The sequence below is a fragment of the Periplaneta americana genome, chromosome 11 (genome assembly GCF_040183065.1).
Source record: "Periplaneta americana isolate PAMFEO1 chromosome 11, P.americana_PAMFEO1_priV1, whole genome shotgun sequence".
Classification (NCBI taxonomy): domain Eukaryota; kingdom Metazoa; phylum Arthropoda; class Insecta; order Blattodea; family Blattidae; genus Periplaneta; species Periplaneta americana.
The window spans coordinates 171,040,930-171,067,377 of NC_091127.1; the positions used below are offsets into that span (position 1 = coordinate 171,040,930).

Consider the following 26,448-nt stretch of genomic DNA (forward strand, 5'->3'; position numbering starts at 1 on the left):
CTGCTCAGCTGTTTTAATGTAGAAGTGAAGATGAGATCAGTGGCAATTAGTGAAGGTAACGCAATGCACGAGACACTAAACAAGGAATCGAGAACATAATCATAAAAATAATCAATATAGGTCACAACAGTATGCAAATACTGACAGAAATTAAAGAAGTTTATCGTGACTGCCAGCATTGGTTATGATCAGGCTTCGAGACTTTGGACCCGATACAATAAGTTTACTGTGCATGTACTATAGGTTGTTGACTCGCTGCAGGTAGTTAAAGGTAGAGATGTGTTGAGGTAACAACGTTGCTGTTTAGAGTAGAGTACGGTAGTATGAGGAAACACACACATATGGACATTCTGAAAGTAAATATACATTACACAATGACAATGTCAAAAGAATGTGAAAAGCATTTATTCTCCTGTCTTTTATAAGCATTTGTGTTTAATTATACACAGTGTTAATGGTGGAAATAAACATGTAGCAGTTTTAATTTCTTCATTTATCCTATTGGTAGTCTTTAGGAAGTGCAGTTACAGTACCGAATTGCAATGTACTACAAGATTTATTTTCAGTGTCTCAAACGTATATCTTTTTCAGTTATCTGCCAAACACAGTTTGTATTGTGAAAAGCTGCGCTCTACATCGCATGACGTGATAGGAGCAAAACGAAAAAACCTAACATCATTGAAGTCTCTAAGAGACAGTCCTTTACTCTCGGGTGACTCTATGTCCACTAATTTGCAGTTTATGTTATATAAAGTTCCATATCCGTTATTTTTACATAAAATTGATTTCCACTTGTTTTACACGTTCAGTAACCGGTGTATTTGGTGTATCATTAATTCTCTGTGTCATTTCCTCAACTAATTTCAGGGCTTCCGGCATCTCTTGCTCTGACTTTTCTAACCGTGTAATAGTTTCAGACACAGTTTGAAAATAGGTTTGTATGAAAACCAAATAATTATTCTTCAGAACCTTCAGATCCGTAGAGTTTTCCTTTGCGTATTTGTTGGCATTCATTCTACAGTACCCCCACCCACTGTACGCTTTACCACTATACTCAGTACACAGTTATGCGGATTTCCCACTGAACTACTCTATCAGGTCCGAAGTCTCGAAGCCTGGTTACGATCATGCTTAGGCTTGTGTAAAAACTTTTCAACGAGGACGGATTTGAAGTAATAAAACATTAAAGTCTCAGTACAGGAAGTCACTCATACACATAATTCACAACTTAGGACTTGTTTTCTAGTATATTTATTTTATTTACACTATAGCTTCCAATGCCTTCCCCACATTGTAGATGCTGTGAAAAGACTGTGAAAAGTCACACATAATATACTTTTCATTTTAAATATACACTTTTTTTACTGTATTCATAAGGAATGCATAACATTTATAAGAATCTTCAAGCATTTATAACAGCTTTTATCTTGAAAAAATATGAATCCTATGGAAGTGCATCATCATAAAATAGTCTGTGTGTGAATTCTGCAGATAATGTTAGCCACTGTTCAACATGACTAACTAAGCGTGAAAATAATTCAAAGAAATAGATCTTCACCGGCAAAAAAAAAATATATATATATATATATATGAGATGTCAACATAACAGCTTGGTAGCATGCTTTATCAAGTACTTTTTATGACTTGAAAGTGAACATATACATTCACGTACGAAGATCCAGATCTCTCAAGGAAGTGCTGTAACACAGTGTTCTTCACTTTCACTTTCACTTTCACAGCTAGATCCTCTGGATACTTCTGCAGGAATCACAATTTTAACACAAGCACCACTCATTTTGCTTCCATAATGTCCTGCCCAGAACTGAGTATCCATGCCACCATGAAAAAATTGAATGAATCTAACGCCTGGTCCATAATTCTGGAATGTGTGAGATACCTATGTGGATAGAAAACAAATTAAATTCTTTAAATATTTTTAACATATGATGACTCGCACACTTTTTCTATTCCTACTCGTATAAATCTTATGTATCCACATGCAGAACAAAGTGCTGAAAGGATATGGAGAAAATCTTACATAACTTCCAGAGAAGTTGCTCAAAATGTCTTCGATTATGTCATACATGGGCACAATTTTCGGTTATGTGAGGCACTCGATTTGAAATAGTTTGTTTACTAGGAGAGGAGACTGCAGAGTAGGATGGGAAATATAAACTGCTGTGACCTGCGTCACCTTATTGTAATCGCTAAGGCGGTCAGTGGCGAATTATTAGGAAAGCGCTTGGTTAACGTGAGAGACTCGAAAACTTTTATTCAATTTGGCAAATTAATTCGGCAGCTTTAACCATAAACCTCTTTCCTATTTCTCCATCATTGAATTGATTTAAATCACAGGCGAGAAATTGCGTACCTAGCCAATAATATTCCATCACGTTGTCTACGTTTATTTTCTTGAATATTCTGGCATTTATCAAGATTACTTAATAGATTTGCACGTTCTTGACCTAAAATAATTTCAGAAAATCACATTTCGTTTTCTACGCACATTTGATATTTTTTTTTATAAATTTCTTTTGGAAATAATACGTACAAACAACATTTAATTCCTCGTAGGCTACCTTTTAATGCAGCGTGTTTAAGGTATAATGTCGTATTTAGTATACTACGCAAATGTTAAGATCATAAATTTTCTTTGGAATAGTAAGAAAAATAACATTTAATTTGTCTTACCTTCTAATTCAGCATGTTCTTTATGACATAAGGAGTAATGTCGTTTTATATTAAATTTATTAATGCCTAATAGGATTTTCGAGCATAACATACATCGTATGATCTCCCCTTCTAAACAGCAAAAAAACTCTTCCTCCCATTTCTCATGAAATAATCGTTTTCTAAAGCGTACACACTGCTTTGATATGCCACCACTGATATTGCTTATGAAACTGATATAGAACCTGCCCACGCCTAGGAGCTACGTGAGGGAGGAACGGGGACTGTGAAGATGATGTCACTCAGAGCGATAAGCTCTGTTAAGGTCAGTGAGGCACAAATTCTCAAGTGAGGCACGATGCCCATCTCTGGATTATGTTCTAAACTTAATGTTGCAGCAATGTATGAAGTCTGTACACTCACTTCAGCTCAACCTCACTAATATTGCGTATTAGCTGTGTACAAAGTTTCCTCTTATCGAGAACAGAACCCATTTCTCGCAATTTATTAAATAATTTGATGGTTGTGTGATCTCTGAAAAGTGCAGCCGAAACTTATGTAAAAACAACTCATACGACTTCTTCAGTAAATGTGTCTAACAAGGAAAATGAGTTGCTGTACTGTACGAGTATAACGAAGTTAAAAAAAAAACGTAACTGTCAACGGAGTCCAGACAGCTAAGAGCCAGCATGGTGCAACAACTGATAAGAAAAACCCATGCACTGTGCCCTGGGTCGATGTTAAATCTATCTTGCTGGCATGCGAAGATTGTATTGCTGTAGGGCAACTATAATTCGTTCCACAATGTCTGACAGGAGAAGTAAACAATGCTGGCAGAGGAGGAGAGAAGTATAATTACTATTCAATCAATGGCAGAGATCTCATTCCATGCTTGACTTGAAGAAATGAAAACTCTGCCATTGGTTGAATAGTAATTATACTTCTCTATTTAATAAGTACCCAAATACCTTCGTTCTCTGAATTACACAGAAAGGCATTCTTATCATCTAAAAACAGACACTTCATTTGAATTGGTCATTGCTAGAAGGCCCTTTGTCCAAAAATGTTAGTTCTGAATAAATCGAAAAAAACTGTTTTTAAGAAATACTAATCTTCGTAGAGCAATGTGGTGACTGTCCATCATAAAGGTATATTTGTGCTTTCTGGAAGCACAATTTTTATTTTGTTGTCATATGTAGTTTGTATAATATTATTAATTAAAAATTCAAATTTAAGGGCCTTTTAGCAGTGAACTTAAAATAATTTCACATTTGGTTAAAAATGGAGTACTGTAATAAAATACAGGATTGTAAATTAAATAAACTACCATTATTTCAAGTTAAAAGTATATTTCTCTTCTTAAAATATATTTTAATTACGTATTACAAAGTTTTAGGCCCTTGTTTTAAATCTAAATTGACGATTTCATTCTGTATTTTCTCTATGTTCTGCTAGTGGAGAATTTACAACTTTCTCATAATAAGGTAACTGTTCATGGGGAATGTAGCATAGAATTTTCTTGATATCCTGCATTTTGTCTGGGTTGATTGCAATCAATTCATCATAAGTAGGACGTTGGGGAAGGACTATGTTTTCAATTCCAGGTAGACAAAGAGCAAAGGTATGCCTAATCAATGAACTTGGATGTTGAAACAATATGAGGAACAGTGGCATTGTACATATATTCATAATAACTCGCAGGGGCGAATGACAACTTCGAACACCGAGGTACCTTTCTACCATAAGATTCCACAGAAAGACCTCTTTTGTAAAACATGGGCCACCAGTTAATGAGTGACTTTATTTTTGTGCATGCATAAATATTTTATATAGCCTATGAAGGTTTTTGTGGCCTAAGGAAATAACATTTTTATGCAATATTCATTTACGTCAGTGATTCAGTGTAAATATTCTGGACTTACCTACAATCCTCACCAGTTCGTCTTTCAGCCACCAATTCTCCAGAGTAAGTCACATGTTCAGTGCCTTTAACTTTGGCTTTCTTTAATATATTTCGTTTCCAACTGCAAGTATCACTACATCTCTTTTTGCTTTTCAAACTCTCAGTCTCCATTTTAATTAGCCGAAATTGCGTATAATATAATAATTTGTATTAAAACACAAATAAAGATCAGAGCAGAATAAACAGACCGCTTCAAACAATGAAGATAGCTGATAGTATAGTAAGTATAAAGGTTTGTCATCAGATGGAAACACCGCTAAATGACAAGTTCACAGCTAGAAAGCCCGCTATCCTGGAGTAAGGACATTTTAGCATGACACGAAAAATGAAATGCTCAACTGTGCGTGTGTATGAAGGCTTGAGGAAAGTCCTTTTAGCACAGATTTTGTATTTATGTGTAAGGATGTTGAATCTGTAGTTAACTCATTTTTGCAAAAATAAGGAGAAAGGGCCTTTTAGCAATGACCAATTCATTTATAAACTGTATGACTTGTATGGCTTAAGCCAGGTATGCTCATTCTCTGACTCCCGATTACGTTCTGTAATCACAACCTTCGAATTTAGAGCGTGCTGTTCCTCGTTCGAAACTCGACGGATGACTGCGGAAGGCAGTTCAAGTACTTAGTAAACGTATGAACAGTGCAGCACAATGACACAGTCAAAACCTTCTGTAGCAAACGATCATTTCGTATAGTGGGGAGGAAGACTATTTTTGTTGTGAAAACGTAAAGTGTTTACAATGTTGTAAGGTATTGTCAGGAATACTACTGAGCAACATAAAACATTATACGCTCTGCCATCCAGAACATGCCGAAGTGACAGAGAAGCTGTTTTCTGTAATATGTATTCATATATCAACATTATTATTATTATTATTATTATTATTATTATTATTACTACAATTATTGTTATTGTGGTAATTTTATTCCAACAGAAATACATGTTATGATAAAATAATTTTTCAGGGGTGCAACGTGCACTACAGTTTCAAGAATTGAAAGCACTTCATGATAGGCCAAACATTGAAGAGAGTCGAACAATTCAGAGTCTATGTTTAGGAGCAAGTTGTGTAGTATGTTGGGAATTAGCTAAGGCACTAAAAACCCTTCACGGATAGTGAACTTGTAAAGAAATCTATGTGCCTGAACAAAATATAGTTAATTACATCTCTGTACTGTGAATTCACAGAACATAGATTTAATGATTTTAGACGTATGGAAAGTGATATTAATCTTTTTGTTAATCCTTTCATAGTAAATTTAGCACAATCTGTGAGAGTGCAGTTCCAGGACGAGTTAATTGATTTACAAAGTCACGTAGAATTCAGAACTAAATGCCGAGAATATGACTTGCCAAGCATAGAAGTATTCAAAAATGAACAAAACGCAATATTTCAAGATAAACTTATTTGCTGTCACTCAAAATACAGTATATGTGCAAACAATTATTTTCGAGAATGAAGGTTGCTAAATCCAAAAATTCAAACATAGATCTCGATTAACAGATAAGAATCTTTTGTGCATTGCAGTAAATTCGTTGGAAATAGATTTCCGATTACTTGCAGAAAAGAAAAGGCCTACACATGTTCAATGTGGAATATGAAAATAACATTATCTATGATATAATAGTATCATAGCTGTATAAAATATAATAAATAATGTAATAACTGAATATTTCCTGCAAATCAAGCTTTCAGGTATAACTCCCTGTAAAGTTGATTTGAATAATTTCGAGGGAAAAATTGTTCCGGGGTCGGGTATCGAACCCGGGACCTTTGGTTAAACGTACCAACGCTCTCCCAACTGAGCTACCCGGGAACTCTACCAGACACCGATCCAATTTTTCCCTCTATATCCACAGACCTCAAAGGGGGCTGACAACCGTCAAGCAACCAACTTCGAGTGCACACTAACTCTGTGTGACTTAAATTGTGGTTTTCTGTTAACGAACAGTGACGTGTATTATGCAAATCAAGCTTTCAGGTATAACTCCCTGTAAAGTTGATTTGGATAATTTCGAGGGAAAAATTGTTCCGGAACAATTTTTCCCTCGAAATTATTCAAATCAACTTTACAGGGAGTTATACCTGAAAGCTTGATTTGCATCCAGAACAATTTTTTCCCTCGAAATTATTCAAATCAACTTTACAGGGAGTTATACCTGAAAGCTTGATTTGCATCCAGAACAATTTTTTCCCTCGAAATTATTCAAATCAACTTTACAGGGACTTATACCTGAAAGCTTGATTTGCATCCAGAACAATTTTTTCCCTCGAAATTATTCAAATCAACTTTACAGGGAGTTATACCTGAATGCTTGATTTGCATAATACACGTCACTGTTCGTTAACAGAAAACCACAATTTAAGTCACACAGAGTTAGTGTGCACTCGAAGTTGGTTGCTTGACGGTTGTCAGCCCCCTTTGAGGTCTGTGGATATAGAGGGAAAAATTGGATCGGTGTCTGGTAGAGTTCCCGGGTAGCTCAGTTGGGAGAGCGTTGGTACGTTTAACCAAAGGTCCCGGGTTCGATACCCGACCCCGGAACAATTTTTCCCTCGAAATTATTTGAATATTTCCTTTTTCAAATTCAGTTTATTATCCGTATTTGTAAGACAGTGAGAGCGATGCCACTGGCGGTGCTGCGATGTAGTTGCGGAGCCCACTCCGTACACTGTGTGTGTTATGCAGTGCAGCATCGTCCGTGTAATCGGCACTTTTACAATTTTGGGCATACCTGGCTTAAGCCAATATATGTATCATATTTAATTCTTCACAAATCTACATAAAATAGCTGTATGTAAATTGCAATCATATGTAGATTATAATATTTTTTTTTCATTAATTAAAATCAACATGATTGTTAAAATATACATAAGACTTTACTCTGGTTAACTCACACATTACAAAGAGTTTATAACAAGGAATGCTAATCCTGCAATCGTTCAGTAAACAATGAAAAACCGAAAAGAGAACGCCATGTTCTGTTGGAAAAGAAATTAGAAGGGACTGATGAAAGATTGGAACACACCCCTTAAAAATCTTGCGAGAGTGACTGCAAATTTCATAAAAAGATGTCAAATGTGTGTTGCAGTAAAGGAGGACATTTTGAGCAACGAATGTGAGCTTGGTAAGTACTGTAGCTTTTAAGGATTGTAGGTCTAAAAGTGCCGGAGACGCATGCGTGTTCCTGGAGGTAACCAACACATTGATAGTGGGCTGGCACTGGACGAAAACCAACCTCACTGTATATTGATCAAGCACTGTAACAATAATTTTACTATTTTGTACTTACAGATCAGAGTGGAAGGGGAAGCTCTTCATCACTCTCACTCTGACTTTATCTGCATAATCATTTTTTGATTATAGATACCATTCCATTACAACCAACAATGTCACTAACTTAAGGTTTCTGCATTGGGAATAGCAGCGAAGAGTGAAGAATTGTCACGTGATACAATAGTACTTTACCACATGAGCCTGGTCATAGGCAGTAATGCGTAGCTTACTTAATTTCTCTCTCTGAAGTCTGGAGATATGCTTGGCAGACATTTCATTTAACTATCTTATGCAAGAAACAAAATAATAATAATAATAAAATCGTTCAAATCAATTTCGAACTCTTCGCCATTTTATTTTCTCATTTCACGTAAAGACTTTTTAATTTTATGCTAAAAATCATTACATTTCATGTGAATTATTGCTGGATACAATGACTCGTAGAAACTGAGTATGAATAAAATCCATAAATTGTTTAGGAGAAATCATTATAGTTATGTAGGAAGCCAGTTAGCCAGACAAAGTAAAAAAACTGGGAGAAAGAATGAAAGATAAAGGGACAGAACAACAGAAATACTGGAACAAAACAAAATAATAAGAAAGAAGGAAAATAAGTAGATAGACGAACAATGAAAAATAATTAGTATATGGTAACCAATTCATTTGCTGATATTATGTTATGAAGATCACTGCATTTTCGACTCTTAAAACTGATTGGTTTATGATAGCATGTACAGCTTACGTCTTCTGATCTGAATTTATATCTTTACTAATTCTCAATAACCTGTGGTATATTAGGTGTTACTTACTTACAAATGGCTTTTAAGGAACCCGAAGGTTTACTGCCGCCCTCACATAAGCCCGCCATCGGTCCCTATCCTGTGCAAGATTAATCCAGTCCTTATCATCATATCCCACCTCCCTCAAATCCATTTTAATATTATCCTCCCATCTACGTCTCGGCCTCCCCAAAGGTCTTTTTCCCTCCGGTCTCCCGACTAACAATCTATATGCATTCCTGGATTCGCCCATAGTAAAAAAAATAGCAGCAACTCATCTGTAGCCAAATATATAAATTCTCTACAACTATTAGCTAATATTAATTCTATAATGAATTGAATTAGTAAACTACATAGAGGATTAGGTACTGAATCAATACTCTAGCTTTTTCCTTATTTGACCTTGTATTGCATTTTCCCGCCCTTATTTAAAAATTGCGATCAGTGGTGGTTATCCACTGATGTGACAGTTTGTACACACAGTAAGGTTCTTTGTTCATCGGCTATTGGCACCAACAGTATGATTAACAAAACGAATACCGGTATGCTATAATTTGTTTCATTTCTCACTAATTGGAGTGACAAGACATCCCATTTTAATAATATGTACAATTTTCAAGAATCAGAATTTGCCTTACCCATTGCCTCCTGTACCCGGACCCAATTTGGTACTAGCATTGCAAAGCACATTCCAGTGACCTTCAATCGCATATAGAGAATTTCTATCCCTACAGTTTATTGGCTGATATAATATAGTTCCCATGACTTATGGAATGACCCTCATAGACTTGCGAACCTTTAAACAACAACTATGTGAAAATAAAATTGAGAGATTTGTAATGTATTTATTAAGACTGTTTACTCGAGATTTGTAATATACCGATTTACTACGACTGACTGTTTACTCAGCTGAAACAATTTCTTTACTTACAAAATCGAAACTGAAGCCCAACACGAATAGTAACTACTAAATCAGAACATCATTTCTGAAGAATATTGGCCTGGCTATAGATCGAGTATTTCCAGTGCCTCTGTCTGTACTTTCCTGACTTTCGTGAGAATATTTAATATTGTAACAAAAGTTTTACTTAAAACTTTATTTCAATTGAATAGTTTTCCTACTTCACTCACCAATTACCATTAAAATTCATTCAGAAGAACGTTTGTTTTAGAAATACAGATATTAATATTGGTAACCCAGTTTTATGAAACAAAAACCAGAAATGTCAACATCAACATTCTTACAGGTATTATCAGTTTTATTCCTACCTGTCCAATCAAGGAATTGTTCTTATATTCCTCTATATACGTACGTTTAATTTCATATTAATATACATTATCTAATAACGAACACTGTTCCAGAATAGAAACTAAATGTTAATTTCTAATTGTAACACGCAAGTATCTTTTCATGGTATTTTTATTTCAGTAACCTTTTATTTTCGCGATCTGCGCCAATTCATTAAATACTCACCTTGTACCAATCTCGACCCTCCCATTGGTTCACTGTTTCACGTCTTTCAAATTTGTGTAATGGTTTTCTCTCTGCATTCAACAATACAGCGTGCATCTCGTATATACAGCCACAATCAAATCGCCCAGCATACCTGTATTGACAAGAGAACATAAACAGGCCCATTCACAATGAAAATTAAACATAACGTAAGTGTTAACTTAAGAATGTAAACGTTACGGTAAAATCAAGAAGTCATACCATCATTCACGATGGGAACATAATAACAGCAAACATACAAGGTAACCATGGAAACATAACAACGACGCCATTTCCTCATATTCTGTCGTATACTTCAGTGCTCCACGATTGCGTTCTGTTTGCAAATCACGTAAGCATAAGCATGAAAGTTTGGAGTTTGCAAACTTTCATGTTAACGTCTTACGGTAATGTTTACGTCAATGATTATGTGAATCATTGTGAACGATCCCATTTGGTAGCCTGGGCGCAAACTTCTGTGTTTATGTTATGGTTATGTTTAATTTTCAGAAACATTAATGAAAAATGAAGATATACTGAAAGTAGCTTTGAAAATAAGGGAATTAAAAGTGATCATGCTTTTTTCTTTCTTGTGAAAAATCTGTTTAATGCACATGGCGGATTTCGGAGGCATGATGATATACAAATTATTTTATATGAATTGTGAATTTTGACAAGTCCCATAACATCTTTGATGTTCCATTGGATAATTATTTGACTGACTAATATAACCAGGATTTGTATAGAAATTAGCAATGTCCAATAAATACTGAACAAATAATGATATGTCATTAAAACTCGGTCCCTTCAAAGGACTGCCCTTGGAATCATACTCACCACTCACTCACTTCAATCAAGGGTTGCAGTTCATCCATAATTTTACTGCCAAAACCAATTGACGACAGATCTATTGTTTGTTCTTTTGAACAAGAATGATAGGACGTAGCAAAACAGCTTGTTAATTTGCCAAATTCCTCACTTTCTGGTAACTTCTCTGCCCCTTGCGGAGGGTCTTCTACGACCCAACGATCACCACCACTGCTTATTATATCCCAGTGTGTAAGTTTTTCTAATGGAATGAAAAATTCATATATTTAGTTCAATTACCATAATAATGCAATTACTTATATACTGTAGAGTGATTTATATAGAACTAACACATTTCTTTCTTTCTTCATTTCAAAACGAATGATGCTAGCCACAATTTGTTATACCTCAAATATAGAGTACCTTTGGGAGATTACTAACCTCTATAGCAAATGTTGAAACTTCTTTATTTATTCGGCTGGAAATTCACTTAATGACCAGTTTTTAACGTCAAATGAAGCAGGAGTTTTGATTCCCTCTCACCAGATGCGCAGATGTTTATTCTTTACTCTGTATATTTATTGTGATCGAAATTATTATTCTTTTAGAGGTTCAGTTGTTTCCAATTTGTTTACCATTCCCAGTATTGTGTTTCTTTGGGGGGATTACGAACACCAATTCTCTCTGGTATGCCCTTTGAGTAGCTGTAATTGAATTCGTAATCCAGTATTGCTTCACAAGGAAGAGCCGTTGTTTTAATGTGTACTGCATTTTCAGTGACTAAAACAAAATGTCGAAAACAGCTGCCAACAATGAGGAATAAAGAATAAACATCTGCGCATCTCGTGACAGGGAATCAAAACTCCTGCCTAATTTGACGTTAAAAAACTGGTCGTTAAGTGAATTTCCAGCCGAATAAATAAAGAATTTTCAACATTTGCTATAGAGGTTAGTAATCTCCCAAAGATAAGTTACTCTACATTTGAGGTATAACAAATTGTGGCTAGCATCATTCGTTTTGAAATAAAGAAAGAAAGAAATGTGTTAGTTCTATATAAATCACTCTGTATATAGAGACCACAGAATTTCGCATTGATTTTCCATAAAAAAAAAAAAAAAAAAAAAAAAAAAAAAAAAAAAAAAAAATTCGTAATAAAAATATTATATTTAGCGTTTTATCGCTAATTACCATATAATGGGGTGACTTCGGACATGCAGGGTGACTTCAGTTTCTCTGCATAATTATAATGAAATTATTTACTTTAGTGGTTGCTGGGAAGCGAATTACAACAATGACATACTATTGTATTCCTAGTTTCCTGTAGAACTACATTCTTCCATTGAAAAAAGAAAGAAAAAAAAACGCACGCACGCACGCACGCACGCACGCACGCACGCACGCACGCACGCACGCACGCACGCACGCACGCACGCACGCACGCACGCACGCACGCACGCACGCACGCACGCACGCACGCACGCACGCACGCACGCACGCACGCACGCACGCACACACACACACACACACACACACACACACACACACACACACACACACACACACACACACACACACACACACACACACACACACACACACACACACACACACACACACACACACACCCCCCCCTCCCTCCCCCGACATGTTGATTCATCTGTGTATCGCCGCTAACCAGCTAACCAATAAAAAGAGAGAGAGAGACGATGGTGACCAACATCCCTAAGCACTAAAAACATAAACCAGTGGACAGCCATAATAGAAAAATAAAACACTACAATAGTCAAGTGATATAATGAAATGCATCGGGATTTCTTGTTCCAAAAAAAATTAAACACTGGCATAAAAAAAAAAAAACCATTATTTATCCTTTGAAATTTTAATCATCTGTTGTTCCACCTTGCTGTTACGTAAACATGTACACTTTGTTATTATGTTATCATGTATTCCATGTGTATTGATCACGACGGCTGAAAAGGGCACACCAATAAATCCCTGAAACAGCCGCCAGCAAGGTATATTCTTTGTATATTATTTCCGGAATAAAACTTTTGAATCGAAATCAAACCGAATGACATGCATTAAAGGACTGCTACCAGGTGTATAATTACTACATTTCGGCATGGTCGAGCATAAAAGTTGTTATAAACGTGTCGTTATTCCTAGCACATTTTAAATTAAAGAATCGCGATATATTACTCCAATTATATTTTAATCAATTAACAGTACAATTTGACCCACCAAACTACACCTTGGGGACCACTTGTGGTCCAGACAGCAGTATGAGGGAACAATGAAGTGTGTAACAAAATGTGTCTAGGATTGTATTCTATGTACAGCAATCACATTGCAGTTACTATTTTTTACCACCACCTATCAGAATTTTGTTATTATAGGTTTAATTTGTAATTTAGTAAATATTCTTTGTTCTTAACTTCTATGATAAAATGTCTAGCTTTCATTAATCAGGTATTCTTGTCGTACTTTAATTTTGATTGTAATTGTAATTGTAAATTTAATATTAATTGTAATCTTATTGTTCATGTTATAGTTGTAATCCCCTGGTAGAGGGGCAGAGAAGGCCTGACGGCCTTATCTCTACCAGGTTAAATAAATAAATCTATACTATATACTAAATCTATACTATCAGAGAAATGTACGAAATATGATTTTTAATAATCTAAATACCAACCTTGTCCACAATGATTCTTCAATAAATTCTTCTCGAATGGATCTTTGACACATATCAAATAATACACGAACCAAGGTAGCTTCCGTTTTGGATCTACTGACTTTAAACTTCTGTATTTCTCTCTTGATGTTTTCAACTTCCACACCTCGTTGTCAATAAAATGTTTCCACGAATGAGAAACAAGTCTTAAATTCACTAATGTTTTAGCATCCACGTAACTCAAAATGTTTATGATCATTTCTGGCGGCAAATAATTCTCCAATGGCGTCAGGTATGCACTCATCATGAAATCTGAGTGAAAAAAGCAGGAAACGCAGTTGTTACATAACAAATTCAAGTTCAAGGAATACGAAGTGTTACAAAATTGTCATCATACAGTAAAATCATAAAGGTTAACAAAACTACACAGTATACAGATGATGATGCTACACTGCTACTACCACTAATACTATTATTATTTTTATTTTGTAATAGATCAACTACTGACCAGATATTTTGTATTCGACAGATAATGGAGAAAAAATGGGAGTATAAGAGTACACTGCATCAGTTATTCATAGATTTCAAAAAGGCATATGACTCGGTTAAGAGAGAAGTTTTATATGATATTCTTATTGAATTTGGTATTCCCAAGAAACTAGTTCTATTAATTAAAACGTGTCTCAGTGAAACGTACAGCAGAGTCCGTATAGGTCAATTTCTGTCAGATGCATTTCCATTTCACTGTGGGCTAAAGCAAGGAGATGCACTATCACCTTTACTTTTTAACTTTGCTCTAGAGTATGCCATTAGGAAAGTCTAAGATAACAGAGAGGGTTTGGAATTGAACGGGTTACATCAGCTGCTTGTCTATGCGGATGACGTGAATATGTTAGGAGAAAATCCACAAACGATTAGAGAAAACACGGGAATTTTACTGGAAACAAGTAAAAAGATAGGTTTGGAAGTAAATCCCGAAAAGACAAAGTATATGATTATGCCTCGTGACGAGAATATTGTACGAAATGGAAATATAAAAATTGTAAATTTATCTTTTGAAGAGGTGGAGAAGTTCAAATATCTTGGAGCAACAGTAATAAATATAAATGATACTCGGGAGGAAATTAAACGCACAATAAATATGGGGAATGCCTGTTATTATTCGGTTGAGAAGCTTTTGTCATCCACTCTGCTGTCCAAAAATCTGAAAGTTATAATTTATAAAACAGTTATATTACCGGTTGTTCTTTATGGTTGTGAAACTTGGACTCTCACTTTGAGAGAGGAACATAGGTTAAGGGTGTTTGAGAATAAGGTGCTTAGGATAATATTTGGGGCTAAGAGGGATGAAGTTACAGGAGAATGGAGAAAGTTACACAACACAGAACTGCACGCATTGTATTCTTCACCTGACATAATTAGGAACATTAAATCCAGACGTTTGAGATGGGCAGGACATGTAGCACATATGGGCGAATCCAGAAATGCATATGGAGTGTTAGTTGGGAGGCTGGAGGGAAAAAGACCTTTAGGGAGGCCGAGACGTAGATAGGAAGATAATATTAAAATGGATTTGAGGGAGGTGGGATATGATGATAGAGAATGGATTAATCTTGCTCAGGATAGGGACCAATGGCGGGCTTATGTGAGGGCGGCAATGAGCCTCCGGGTTGCATAAAAGCCAGTAAGTAAGTAAGTATCTCCATGCTTTTTCAAACCACACTAGTGCTTTGGCCATGGTGAAGTTCTCGTACACAATATCTTCCAGAAATTCTCATTCAGAAAACTAACAATACTGTGAGCAAATACGAGTATTGCTAATTATTGCCTTCTATATTATTCTGCACATATTTTTGCAGATTTCATAATACACTGGGTGGTATTACCTTCTGTAGTTTGTAACAGCTAGTGTGTGTTATTTTGTTCTCATTTTTCATTTGATTTCTATAGCCAAGTCTATGTATTAAGCAATTCTATCATAACCTCATAACCTGAGCTAGGAAGTTGATACCAAAACTGTTAAAGTAGTCAATGTCAATGAACCAGAACGACAAACATGTACAGCCGGGTGGTAACCAAACATGTGCTACAATCGTCCACAGTCTTAGAACAAGAAAATAATAAAATAATATAATAAAACAATAATTTGTAATTATAAACATCGTAACTCCCAAGCTAAAAAAATTTACCCATACTTACTTACGGGCTTTTAAGGAACCCGGAGGTTCATTTCCGCCCTCACATAAGCCCGCCATTGGTCCCTATCCTGAGCAAGATTAATCCAATCTCTACCATCATATCCTACTTCCCTCAAATTATTTTTTTATATTTTCTTCCTATCTATGTCTCGGCCTCCCCAAAGGTCTTTTTTCCTTCCAGCCTTCCAACTAACACTCTATATACTTACTTACTGGCTTTTAAGGAACCCGGACGTTCATTTCCGCCCTCACATAAGCCCGCCATTGGTCCCTATCCTAAGCAAGATTAATCCAATCTCTACCATCATATCCTACTTCCCTCAAATTATTTTTTTATATTTTCTTCCTATCTATGTCCCGGCCTCCCCAAAGGTCTTTTTTCCTTCCGGCCTCCCAACTAACACTCTACATACTTACTTACTGCCTTTTAAGGAACCCGGAGGTTCATTGCCGCCCTCACATAAGCCCGCCATTGGTCCCTATCCTGAGCAAGATTAATCCAATCTCTACCATCATATCCTACTTCCCTCAAATTATTTTTTTATATTTTCTTCCTATCTATGTCCCGGCCTCCCCAAAGGTCTTTTTTCCTTCCGGCCTCCCAACTAACACTCTACATACTTACTTACTGGCTTTTAAGGAACCCGGAGGTTCATTGCCGCCCTCACATAAGCCCGCCATTGGTCCCTATCCTGAGCAAGATTAATCCAGTGTCTATCATCATATCCCCATCTCCCTCAAATCCAAACACTCTCTATGTATTCATTTTATCAGAAGAAATATTTTTTTTTTGTGTTAAAAAAAAAAAAAAAAAAAAAAAACCATTTGTACTTTGAAAATATTCGTTCTATGTCACAAGACGTTACAGAAGCAAATCTGAAATGTGATACAGTATTTCTTACCATCATCAAGTGAACAACTACTTTGTGAATCTAACAGTGCAGCGTTTCTCAAACTTTTTTGAAGTGGGGACCACTTTTTAAAGTCAGAACAGTTCCGCGGACCACCTTACTCTTGTTCCCTTCGGAAGCAAATTTATCATTTTCGTAGCATATTTCAATACCAGTATACTTATATTTTAAAATTGAATAAAGGTTCGGTACTTTGGTCCCCTGTTATGAATTCGGGTGGTCCCTGGCTGGGTTACAGGCGCGGCGCCAGATGTGCAGGGAAAAGATGTCGAAAAACACCACGTGTATAGTGCTTTAAATTCCTCTTTTGTTGCTGAGAGTAGAGTGGGAAGTCGATGGATGGGTAGGGTAATAAATTTCATAAAATGTTAATACTGGGAGAAAAAGTGAAATTCGTTTGCCATATATCACTTCCAAACTCTGAGATTTTAAGCTATAGTATGATACGCAATTACTTTGAATTTTATTTATTCTTCTGTGTTTTTTTAATGACCACAAGGGCAGACCTCGAGGACCACAGGTGGTCCACGGACCATAGTTTGAGAAATGCTGTAATAGTGTATCTCGTATGTGGCATATAATATTAAACCCATAATTGTTTTCCAGAAAATTTTTCATTTCTATTGTAATGACAGGAAGTTCATACCATAAATGTTGAACTTGGGTTGTAATGCAACCAAATGCATAGCAGCAAGAGATATCAACATTGAACGATGAATAATCCAGGAAAAAATAAATATCAACATTCAACGATGAATAATCCAGGAAAAAATAAATATCAACATTCAACAATGAATAATCCAGGAAAAAATAAATATCAACATTCAACGATGAATAATCCGGGAAAAAATAAATAAACATTCAACGATGAATAATCCAGGAAAAAATAAATATCAACATTCAACAATGAATAATCCAGGAAAAAATAAATATCAACATTGAACGATGAATAATCCGGGAAAAAATAAATATCAACATTCAACAATGAATAATCCGGGAAAAAATAAATATCAACATTCAACAATGAATAGGCTAATCCAGGAAAAAATAAATATCAACATTCAACAATGAATAATCCGGGAAAAAATAAATATCAACATTCAACAATGAATAATCCAGGAAAAAATAAATATCAACATTCAACGATGAATAATCCGGGAAAAAGTAAATATCAACATTCAATGATGAATAATCCGGGAAAAAATAAATATCAACATTCAATGATGAAAAATCCAGGAAAAAATAAATATCAACATTCAACAATGAATAATCCGGGGAAAAAATAAATATCAACATTCGACGATGAATAATCCGGGAAAAAATAAATATAAACATTCAATGATGAATAATCCAGGAAAAAATAAATATCAACATTCAACGATGAATAATCCGGGAAAAAATGAATATCAACATTAAACAATGAATAATCCGGGAAAAAATAAATAACATTCAATGATGAATAATCCGGGAAAAAATAAATATCAACATTCAATGACAAATAATCCAGGAACAAATAAAATACCAACATTCAACGATGAATAATCTGGGAAAAAATAAATATCAACATTCAACGATGAATAATCCGGGAAAAAATAAATATCAACATTCAACAATGAATAATCCGGGAAAAAATAAATATCAACATTCAACGATGAATAATCTGGGAAAAAATAAATATCAACATTCAATGACAAATAATCCAGGAACAAATAAAATATCAACATTCAATGATGAATAATCTGGGGAAAAAATAAATATCAACATTCAACGATGAATAATCCGGGAAAAAATAAATATCAGCATTCAACGATGAATAATCCGGGAAAAAATAAATATCAACATTCAATGACAAATAATCCAGGAACAAATAAAATATCAACATTCAACGATGAATAATCTGGGAAAAAATAAATATCAACATTCAACGATGAATAATCCGGGAAAAAATAAATATCAACATTCAATGACAAATAATCCGGGAACAAATAAAATATCAACATTCAACGATGAATAATCTGGGAAAAAATAAATATCTACATTCAACGATGAATAATCCGGGAAAAAATAAACATCAACATTCAACAATGAATAATCCGGGAAAAAATAAATGTGTTACACACTCCTGTTTGCATAATTATTTTTAATAACATGAGTTTATGTTTTCTGAAATCATGCATAGGCTTAATATTAACATTATGTAAATAATGCAATAGTAACAGAACAGCTCACTTTGTTCAGAACCTAAAATATTAATATAAATTAAGAACATTATTCAAACTATTCACGGCTGTACACAGCTCCACAGAATGATGCTATGTGTTGTTTATGTGAACTGAGTATCGTCTGTAGCGAGTGGCAGCAAGGCGAGACGCGGGTAACAATCTATACTTCTCGCTGTACTCAAGTGAAATCTACTATTTAATTCGAGAAAAATTCGTTCCGGCACCGGGAATCTAACCCGGGACCTCTCAGCTCTACACGCTTAGTGCTCTTTCCAACTGAGCTATGCCAGGACACGACCCACGGTGCCGGCCGAACTCCTCTTGTAATGTTTCACGGCCTTATTACCTGCACTTTAGACAATGTAAGTCATACATGCAGCAGCGCATATTTAAATGACTTTATGGCCATATTCAACATCAGTTTGTGACAACTGCGAACAGTTGGGAACTGTTTCATTACTGCTAACAGTTGTCACAAACTGATGTTGAATATGGCCATAGAAAGTCATTTAAATATCCGCTCCTGCATGTATGACTTACATTGTCTAAAGTGCACGTAGTAAGGCCGTAAAACATTACGAGAGGAGTTCGGCCGGCACCGTGCATCATGTCCCGGCATAGCTCAGTTGGAAAGAGGACTCAGAGCGTAGAGCTGAGAGGTCCTGGGTTCGATTCCCAGTGCCGGAACGAATTTTTCTCGAATTAAATGGTGATAATTCACATTGGCTACTTCATAGTAGTCGTGTAATATTCAATGATGTAGGCGAGACCTCATATATAATGAATATGAAAATTACTGTTTTGGTACGAACTTCCTACATATGCTTTCCAGGCTGATGAAGAGCTTAGCAAGTTTAAAATAAGGTGAACCTTACAGCCTTATAATTTCATTACATTTCAGTTTCTTCAACAACAACCCAGGTTCTTAACTAGATGCATCACCCCTACCACCATAACATTAAGTTATTTTGTATTTTATTATCATTAATAATATTATGATTATAATTTATTAATATTATTATTTCAACAGAATGGTATATTTATGCATAACTTCCATTCTTCACTTCCATATTGATTTGAAGGTCCATTATTCCATATGTGATGTTTAGTATTAAAGTCACCAAGTATGATAAACTTGCGATCAGATGGGATCAATTCTATATCATCCATTACTAGGTTTAGGCCTGGAGGTATATATTACATTGACAAGTGAAAAAGAAAAGTTAATTTGAAGTAATAATTTTGTCCTAATGTATTCAATTTGGCCTTTAAATTGTTGTTTTTTTTATTTTTATTTTAGTAGGTTATTTTACGACGCTTTATCAACAGCTTAGGTTATTTAGCGTCTGAATGAGATGGTGATAATGCCGGTGAAATGAGTCCGGGGTCCAGCACCGAAAGTTACCCAGCATTTGCTCATCTTGGGTTGAGGGAAAACCCGGAAAATACCTCAATCAAGTAACTTGCCCCGACCGGGAATCGAACCCGGGCCACCTGGTTTCGCGGCCAAACGCGCTGACCGTTACTCCACAGGTGTGGACAAATTGTTGTTTAGATTCAATTACATGAATGGAGTTGTGGATCATGGTAACAACACCTCCACCCCCCTCTCTCTTCACGAAACATTAATAATTTTGCAGTCAGCAAATTTGTAAAATTTTAAAATATCAGCAATCTGAAAAGATTCTTGTATACATATTGTAAAAGGCTTTGGGAAAAACGTAATATGGCGAACGCTAAGCTCCGCCCACGACCCCTTTTCATTTTTCCCCTACAAGCTCACCACACACTCTACGTGATATGCTAGTGTTGTGTCGAATGCACATTTCATGTGGGTGGGGATAACTTCCCCTACTGGCATTCGCCGTATTACGTTTTCGCCAAGGCTTTTTGTCCTGAACTTCTTGCTTTAATAAATCCATTTTGTTTCTTAAAGGCCTAGAGTTCCATTGCAAAATTTTTAGTGTCTATACCTTTTTCATTAATGTTGCCTTTTCATTTTAATTCTCGGTCTTTAAATGTACTACCCAATGAGACATGGAATTTATTCTTTTCAGCCTCATTTTTATATTATATTATATTTTATTTATATTATTTTGCAACCAAGACCTCTTCAAGTGATATCTCTACCCAGTACTTTTGCTTCAGTAAAGTCTCATTTTACAAACCTATGGATCAACAATTGGCTCTCTTCTGACAAGGAAAAATTTTAGTCTGTACAAAAGAAACCAAATGACCTGGAAATGTACAAAAATTTGCCCAGACATGTTGAAACATTTTTAACAGTGCCAGAACGAGTCACATTGTCACTCAATTGTACCTACACCGATTTCACCTTTCTGATAATCCTACTTGTCTGTGGTGTAATAATCATGATGGAAATCTGGAACACATTCTTCTATACTGTCCATCCATAAACCACAAAAGAAGTAAATTAAAATCATCAGTACCAGTTGCAGAAGACACAGCCCTGCAGTATATATTGACTACACCCCAACTCTGGCTACTAGCAACAGGCATCTATAATGAACACCGATCAAAATACCCCTCATTTCTCGTGAAAAACAACAACTGAATAGACTACAGTGGACTATAATGGACTTTATGTTGTCAGCAAACAGCTGGATACATTAAGAAGATTGATTCTTCACTTCACATTATAAAACAGATAATCATTATCTATTCCATAATGTCTACAATATAGTGTTCAACAGATTTGACTGGTTTGTGTGTATTCCTTAACTTACTTTCTGCGCACTTGTCAGTTTTTGTTAGTCAATTGTCCAAAGACATGTTGGAACCTTATAAATGAAGCCAATTAAGGCATCACTCATGAGGCAACTAAAATCTCTGCCTGCAAGATGTCTGTGTGGGGAGGGGGGAATCCTGCTAGTTGCAATGCCATACTCTGACCCTGTACCTTCTACATGCTTTACTAGAGACATCAGGATTCTTTCCTTGTGATCAGAGCAGACAGTACGGTATGGCAGGCGTGAACCCTACATGATCCCCACATAAAAAATGTGGCATATGTGTAAAGCTACTACAGAATTGTCACACCCCTGTTTCAGTATTGTAAACTTAAGTCAAAATGTATTAGGCCTATGCAATATCAAACTATTTATGAATCCAAATAAACAGATAAATGCTGCTAGATAAATTGAATTATTATGGAATTAAAGGTGTTCCACACCAATGGTTTCGCTCATATCTCATAGATAGGAAACAGAAAGTTGAAATCAATACCAACTATGAAATCTGCATCGACATGGGGAACTATTAATAATGGAATTCCTCAAGGATCAATATTAGGTCCCCTACTTTTTCTAGTGTTTATAAATGATCTTGTCCCCCTAATAAAAGATGTAGGTCATCCCATATTATTTGCAGATGACACAAATATAGTAATTACAGCCAATAACTCCAACACATTCCAATCTTCAACAGAGGAAATTCTCTTCAAAATATGTGACTGGTTCTCAGTCAATAAATTGGCATTAAATTGTAACAAAACTAACATAATTCAATATAAATCCTGTGCAAATTCAACCTCGCAAATTTCTAGCGCAATAATTAACAACAGATCCCTATTAGAAACGACAATCAAATTTCTTGGCTTAAAAATCGATAATGTGTTAAATTGGAAAAATCATATTAAAGAAATTACCCCAAACTATATTCAGCATGTTTTGCTATTAGATCTATGCAAAAGATAGTAAATATCAATACCTTAAAAACAATATACTTTGCATACTTCCACTCAGTAATGAGTTTTGGAATAATATTCTGGGGAAATTCCACAGATAGTAACAGTATATTTCTATTACAAAAAAGAGTAATTAGAATAATAGTAGGTGCCAAATCTAGGGAATCTTGTAGGACTATTTAAAAAAAAACTACAAATAATGCCCATGGCTTGTCAGTATATCTTTTCATTAATAATCTTCCTCGTATGTAATCGTGAAAACTTTGTAACTAATTCAACAGTTCATAGCATAAATACACGTCAAAAATGACTTTCATACTCCATCGGCAAGTCTATCGTGCTATGAAAAAGGAGTGTGTTATATGGCAGTAAAAATTTTTAATAGCCTCCCTATCAATATAAAAAATGAAACTCAAAACATAAGATTATTTAGGGTCAAATTAAAGAAGTACCTAATTTCTCACGCCTTCTATTCTGTAGGTGAATTCATGACATTCAATAACACTTCATGAAATTGATACTAAACTTTTGTGTTGTACTAGTAGACTATATTGTAAATCTCTTCTGTATATATTTCATCTAGACTGTGACTATAAATTAAGACTTTATAATAGTATTAAGTTTTTTGACTTGTTCCATATTCTAGCTGTAAAGCAATGTATGATTACCATGGAATGTTAATAAATACAATACAATACAATACAGCTTCCTGTTCACTTCAAGTAAATTCTGTCTCAAGGACAGTTCAGTAACAACTTTAGTTAAGAGAACACCTGTTTCAAATTTTAACCTACAACTAAATGGTATCCTGAAAACTAAAATGCATTTTGAGGTTTAATAACATGCTATAAATTTTGCTCTGGTTAAGTGTTTGAATTGCCGCATACAGAGAGGGAGGCAAATCCAGAGTAATGCACAGTAGCCCACCATTCAGCACTATCAGTCCGCACGTGTCAGCAGCCCAGCCCACCCAAGACCAACATCACACTGGACTTCGAAGCCCACCATAGCCCACCGCATTGTACTGGCATCAACCCACCAGTTGGTTGCATTCTACTGCTTTTCTGATTGAGCGCAATGGAGTGCTTTCACTTGGCATTGTGGCATGAGCATACAGTTCCGTGCATAACGGACAATATACAAAATTAAATTATTTTTCACTGCTGTCGAACACAGATTAAAAATCTGTCCCAATGGTACTTTTTAAATTTCTATCCAACTCTGTTGTTTTAAACTCTGTAGCAGCGATTTTCTCCTTCACTACTTTTTCTCTAAAGAGAGAGGCTTTCACGGCCAGTGTCTGTGATGAAGGTTTTCTGGGGTGATGCTGTAGTCTACCAATCTACCATTAGACCACAGCACCTCAGCCCGAAAAACCTTTCTTTGTGATGCACCATTATTTGAACTCATCTTGAAAAACAGAAATCAAAACTAAAACAAAAACGTTTGAAACAGTACCTGATTGCTGATCGAACCGCACACATAAGCACAAGCCCATGCAAACTCAATAAGTAACTGACAGAAGAGGAGACTCAGGTTCGATGCCTTGATACTAGCCCACAGCACAAAACCGCTTCACAAGTGGCCCAGCTCATCACAGGCTTGTTCCATGAGAGACTGTGAAGCTCAGTACAATGCAGTGCAGAAGCAACCCATGGACAGGGCTGTTGTGCAGGTCTCTGGTCAAACCTTAAATTTTAACCTATATTTACTTAAGTGATATCTAAAAACTATAATGCATTTGTCAGTTAATAACATCATGCTACATATTTTGCTCTACATAATGTAATGTGTTTAAAATATTGGTAATTCTGCATAAGACGCAAACGATGGCAAATTTTCAGTGGGAAATATTTGATTTAAATGTGCTACTACTCGTATAAATGTATTTAAGGTCCAGGGCAAATCTGTGAAGGACTGTGGGATGAATTAATGTGTTAGAAATGCTGCAACACACAAATGGAAGGAATGCATTTCAAAAGTAATTCAATTACGAACATAGCATGCTCAGGATGCCACAGGAGGTTGCGACAAAAAGATTGAAAATTTAGTAGATTTTCAGTTCAAAATTTGCGTCATTCATCAATTTTTCTTTTACTGTCGGTACGAATAACTAGCTAGATAGAAGCCACGTAGGTAAGTAAATCATGCCTATGTTTAGTAGTGGTGGCTGGGTAGCTCAGTTGGTAGAGCAAATGGCTACGGACTGAAAGGTCCGGGGTTCGATCCCAGGTGGTGACAATTTTTTTCTCGTTGCCAAGCTTTCAGAACGGCCCCGAGGTTCACACAACCTCCTATAAAATTGAGTACCGGGTCTTTCCCGGGGGTAAAAGGCGGTCAGAGCGAGGTGCAGACCACACCACCTCATTCTAGTGCCGAGGTCATGGATAGCATGGGGCTCTACCTCCATGCCCCAAGTGCCTTCATGGCATGTTAAGGGGATACCTTTACCATTTTACCTTATGTTTAGTAGCGCTCTTGTACAGAAAATACCAAAATAGGGTATTCGCCCCATATGAAGGGCAAGTCAAACCTACGGGACTGACACTCCTGCCATCTCTCAGCACTAAAGTCTGACAAGCAGAAAGCCATCATTTGCTGACAACTTCTCGCCATTTCACAGCACTATCGTGGATGATAACTAGTGTATTACTTACTAGTGTTGCCAATTTAGCGTTTTCCTGATAGATCTAGCAATTTTTTTGGTTAGATTAGCGATTAATATTTATGAAACTTGTACTGCTCATATATGTATATGGATTTAGTAGGTAATTTTAGCACTCACAGGAGCAAAAAAACGTCATTTTACATTGACAATATAGGCAGGAAAAGAAGTGAAGATGTCTTGAACGAGCTCCAAATTATCCCCGTTCTGGATCACATAGTACTTCAATATCAGACCAATTTGCTCCAACATGTAAATCGAATTCAAACAATAAAAACCCAAACGCAATCCTGAATTATAATCCAACAGAAAAAAGGTCGTTATGACGTCCTAAGAAACCGTGGAAAGACCGTAATAGTTCTTCAAAGGATTACACCTGTGAGGATGAAGATGACAATATAGCAATTGAGCGATTTCTGCACAGTTTCATAGCAGCGGGTTTTTAATAATCAAGCAGGCAACATTGTTAATTACGTAATGAAATGGAGAGAATGACGTAAATTCCAGGCCTACTTCCTTGTTGTGTTCTCTGGGCAGTATATCTATTCTATTCTTTCCCAAAGCTTAGCTGAGAGAGAAATGAAAGATGAACTTTCGGCGCTAGGAAAGTAATCCTAACAATATCATAATAGTAAAGCCAAACCATCTAAGATTATCCCGTATTTCTAACCTTGGAACACCGGGGCTGACAGTTGTGCAATCTGTCTGTAACACATCCGCATAAAATATAGGCCTATTAACCCAAAAGTTCCTATAGACTATTTAAAAGGTGGAATGATTAGACGACTACGAAATAGGTCATATGTTTGTGACCTTAGATTGAGTATAATAATAGCCTACATGCTTAAAATGTCTTAGTTAGTATACTTACACAAATTTGATACGATGCCAATTTTCAAAGCAATATTCTGTTTGTATAATCATTCATGTAATGAATGACTTAGAAATAAACTTCACTTATTATCGAAAAGCCTCCTTGTTAATTTCACCTCGTGTCAGGGTCTAAAAACTGTCACAAAACACTTTACAACTGTCACAAGACATTTGACTCATTGCCGAAAATTACGCAATACCACCACTTCCTT

The 26,448-nt window shown here is 35.7% G+C and overlaps 1 protein-coding gene across 2 annotated transcripts; it reads right to left on the reverse strand.

Moving 5' to 3' along the window:
• Positions 1–1,235: 1,235 nt before the first annotated feature.
• On the reverse strand, positions 1,236–26,448 carry LOC138709597 (F-box only protein 6-like). 2 transcript variants are annotated; one of them, XM_069840484.1, is made up of 6 exons: positions 26,235–26,448; positions 24,157–24,387; positions 13,683–13,973; positions 11,020–11,251; positions 10,165–10,297; positions 1,236–1,897 (listed from the first exon to the last, which is right to left on the reverse strand). In XM_069840484.1, the coding sequence occupies exons 2-6, from the start codon at positions 24,194–24,196 to the stop codon at positions 1,688–1,690; spliced, it is 906 nt and encodes a 301-aa protein (XP_069696585.1). In that variant the 5' UTR covers positions 24,197–24,387; positions 26,235–26,448; the 3' UTR covers positions 1,236–1,687. The 2 variants fall into 2 exon arrangements, with proteins under 2 accessions (XP_069696585.1, XP_069696587.1); XM_069840486.1 differs by lacking the exon at positions 24,157–24,387.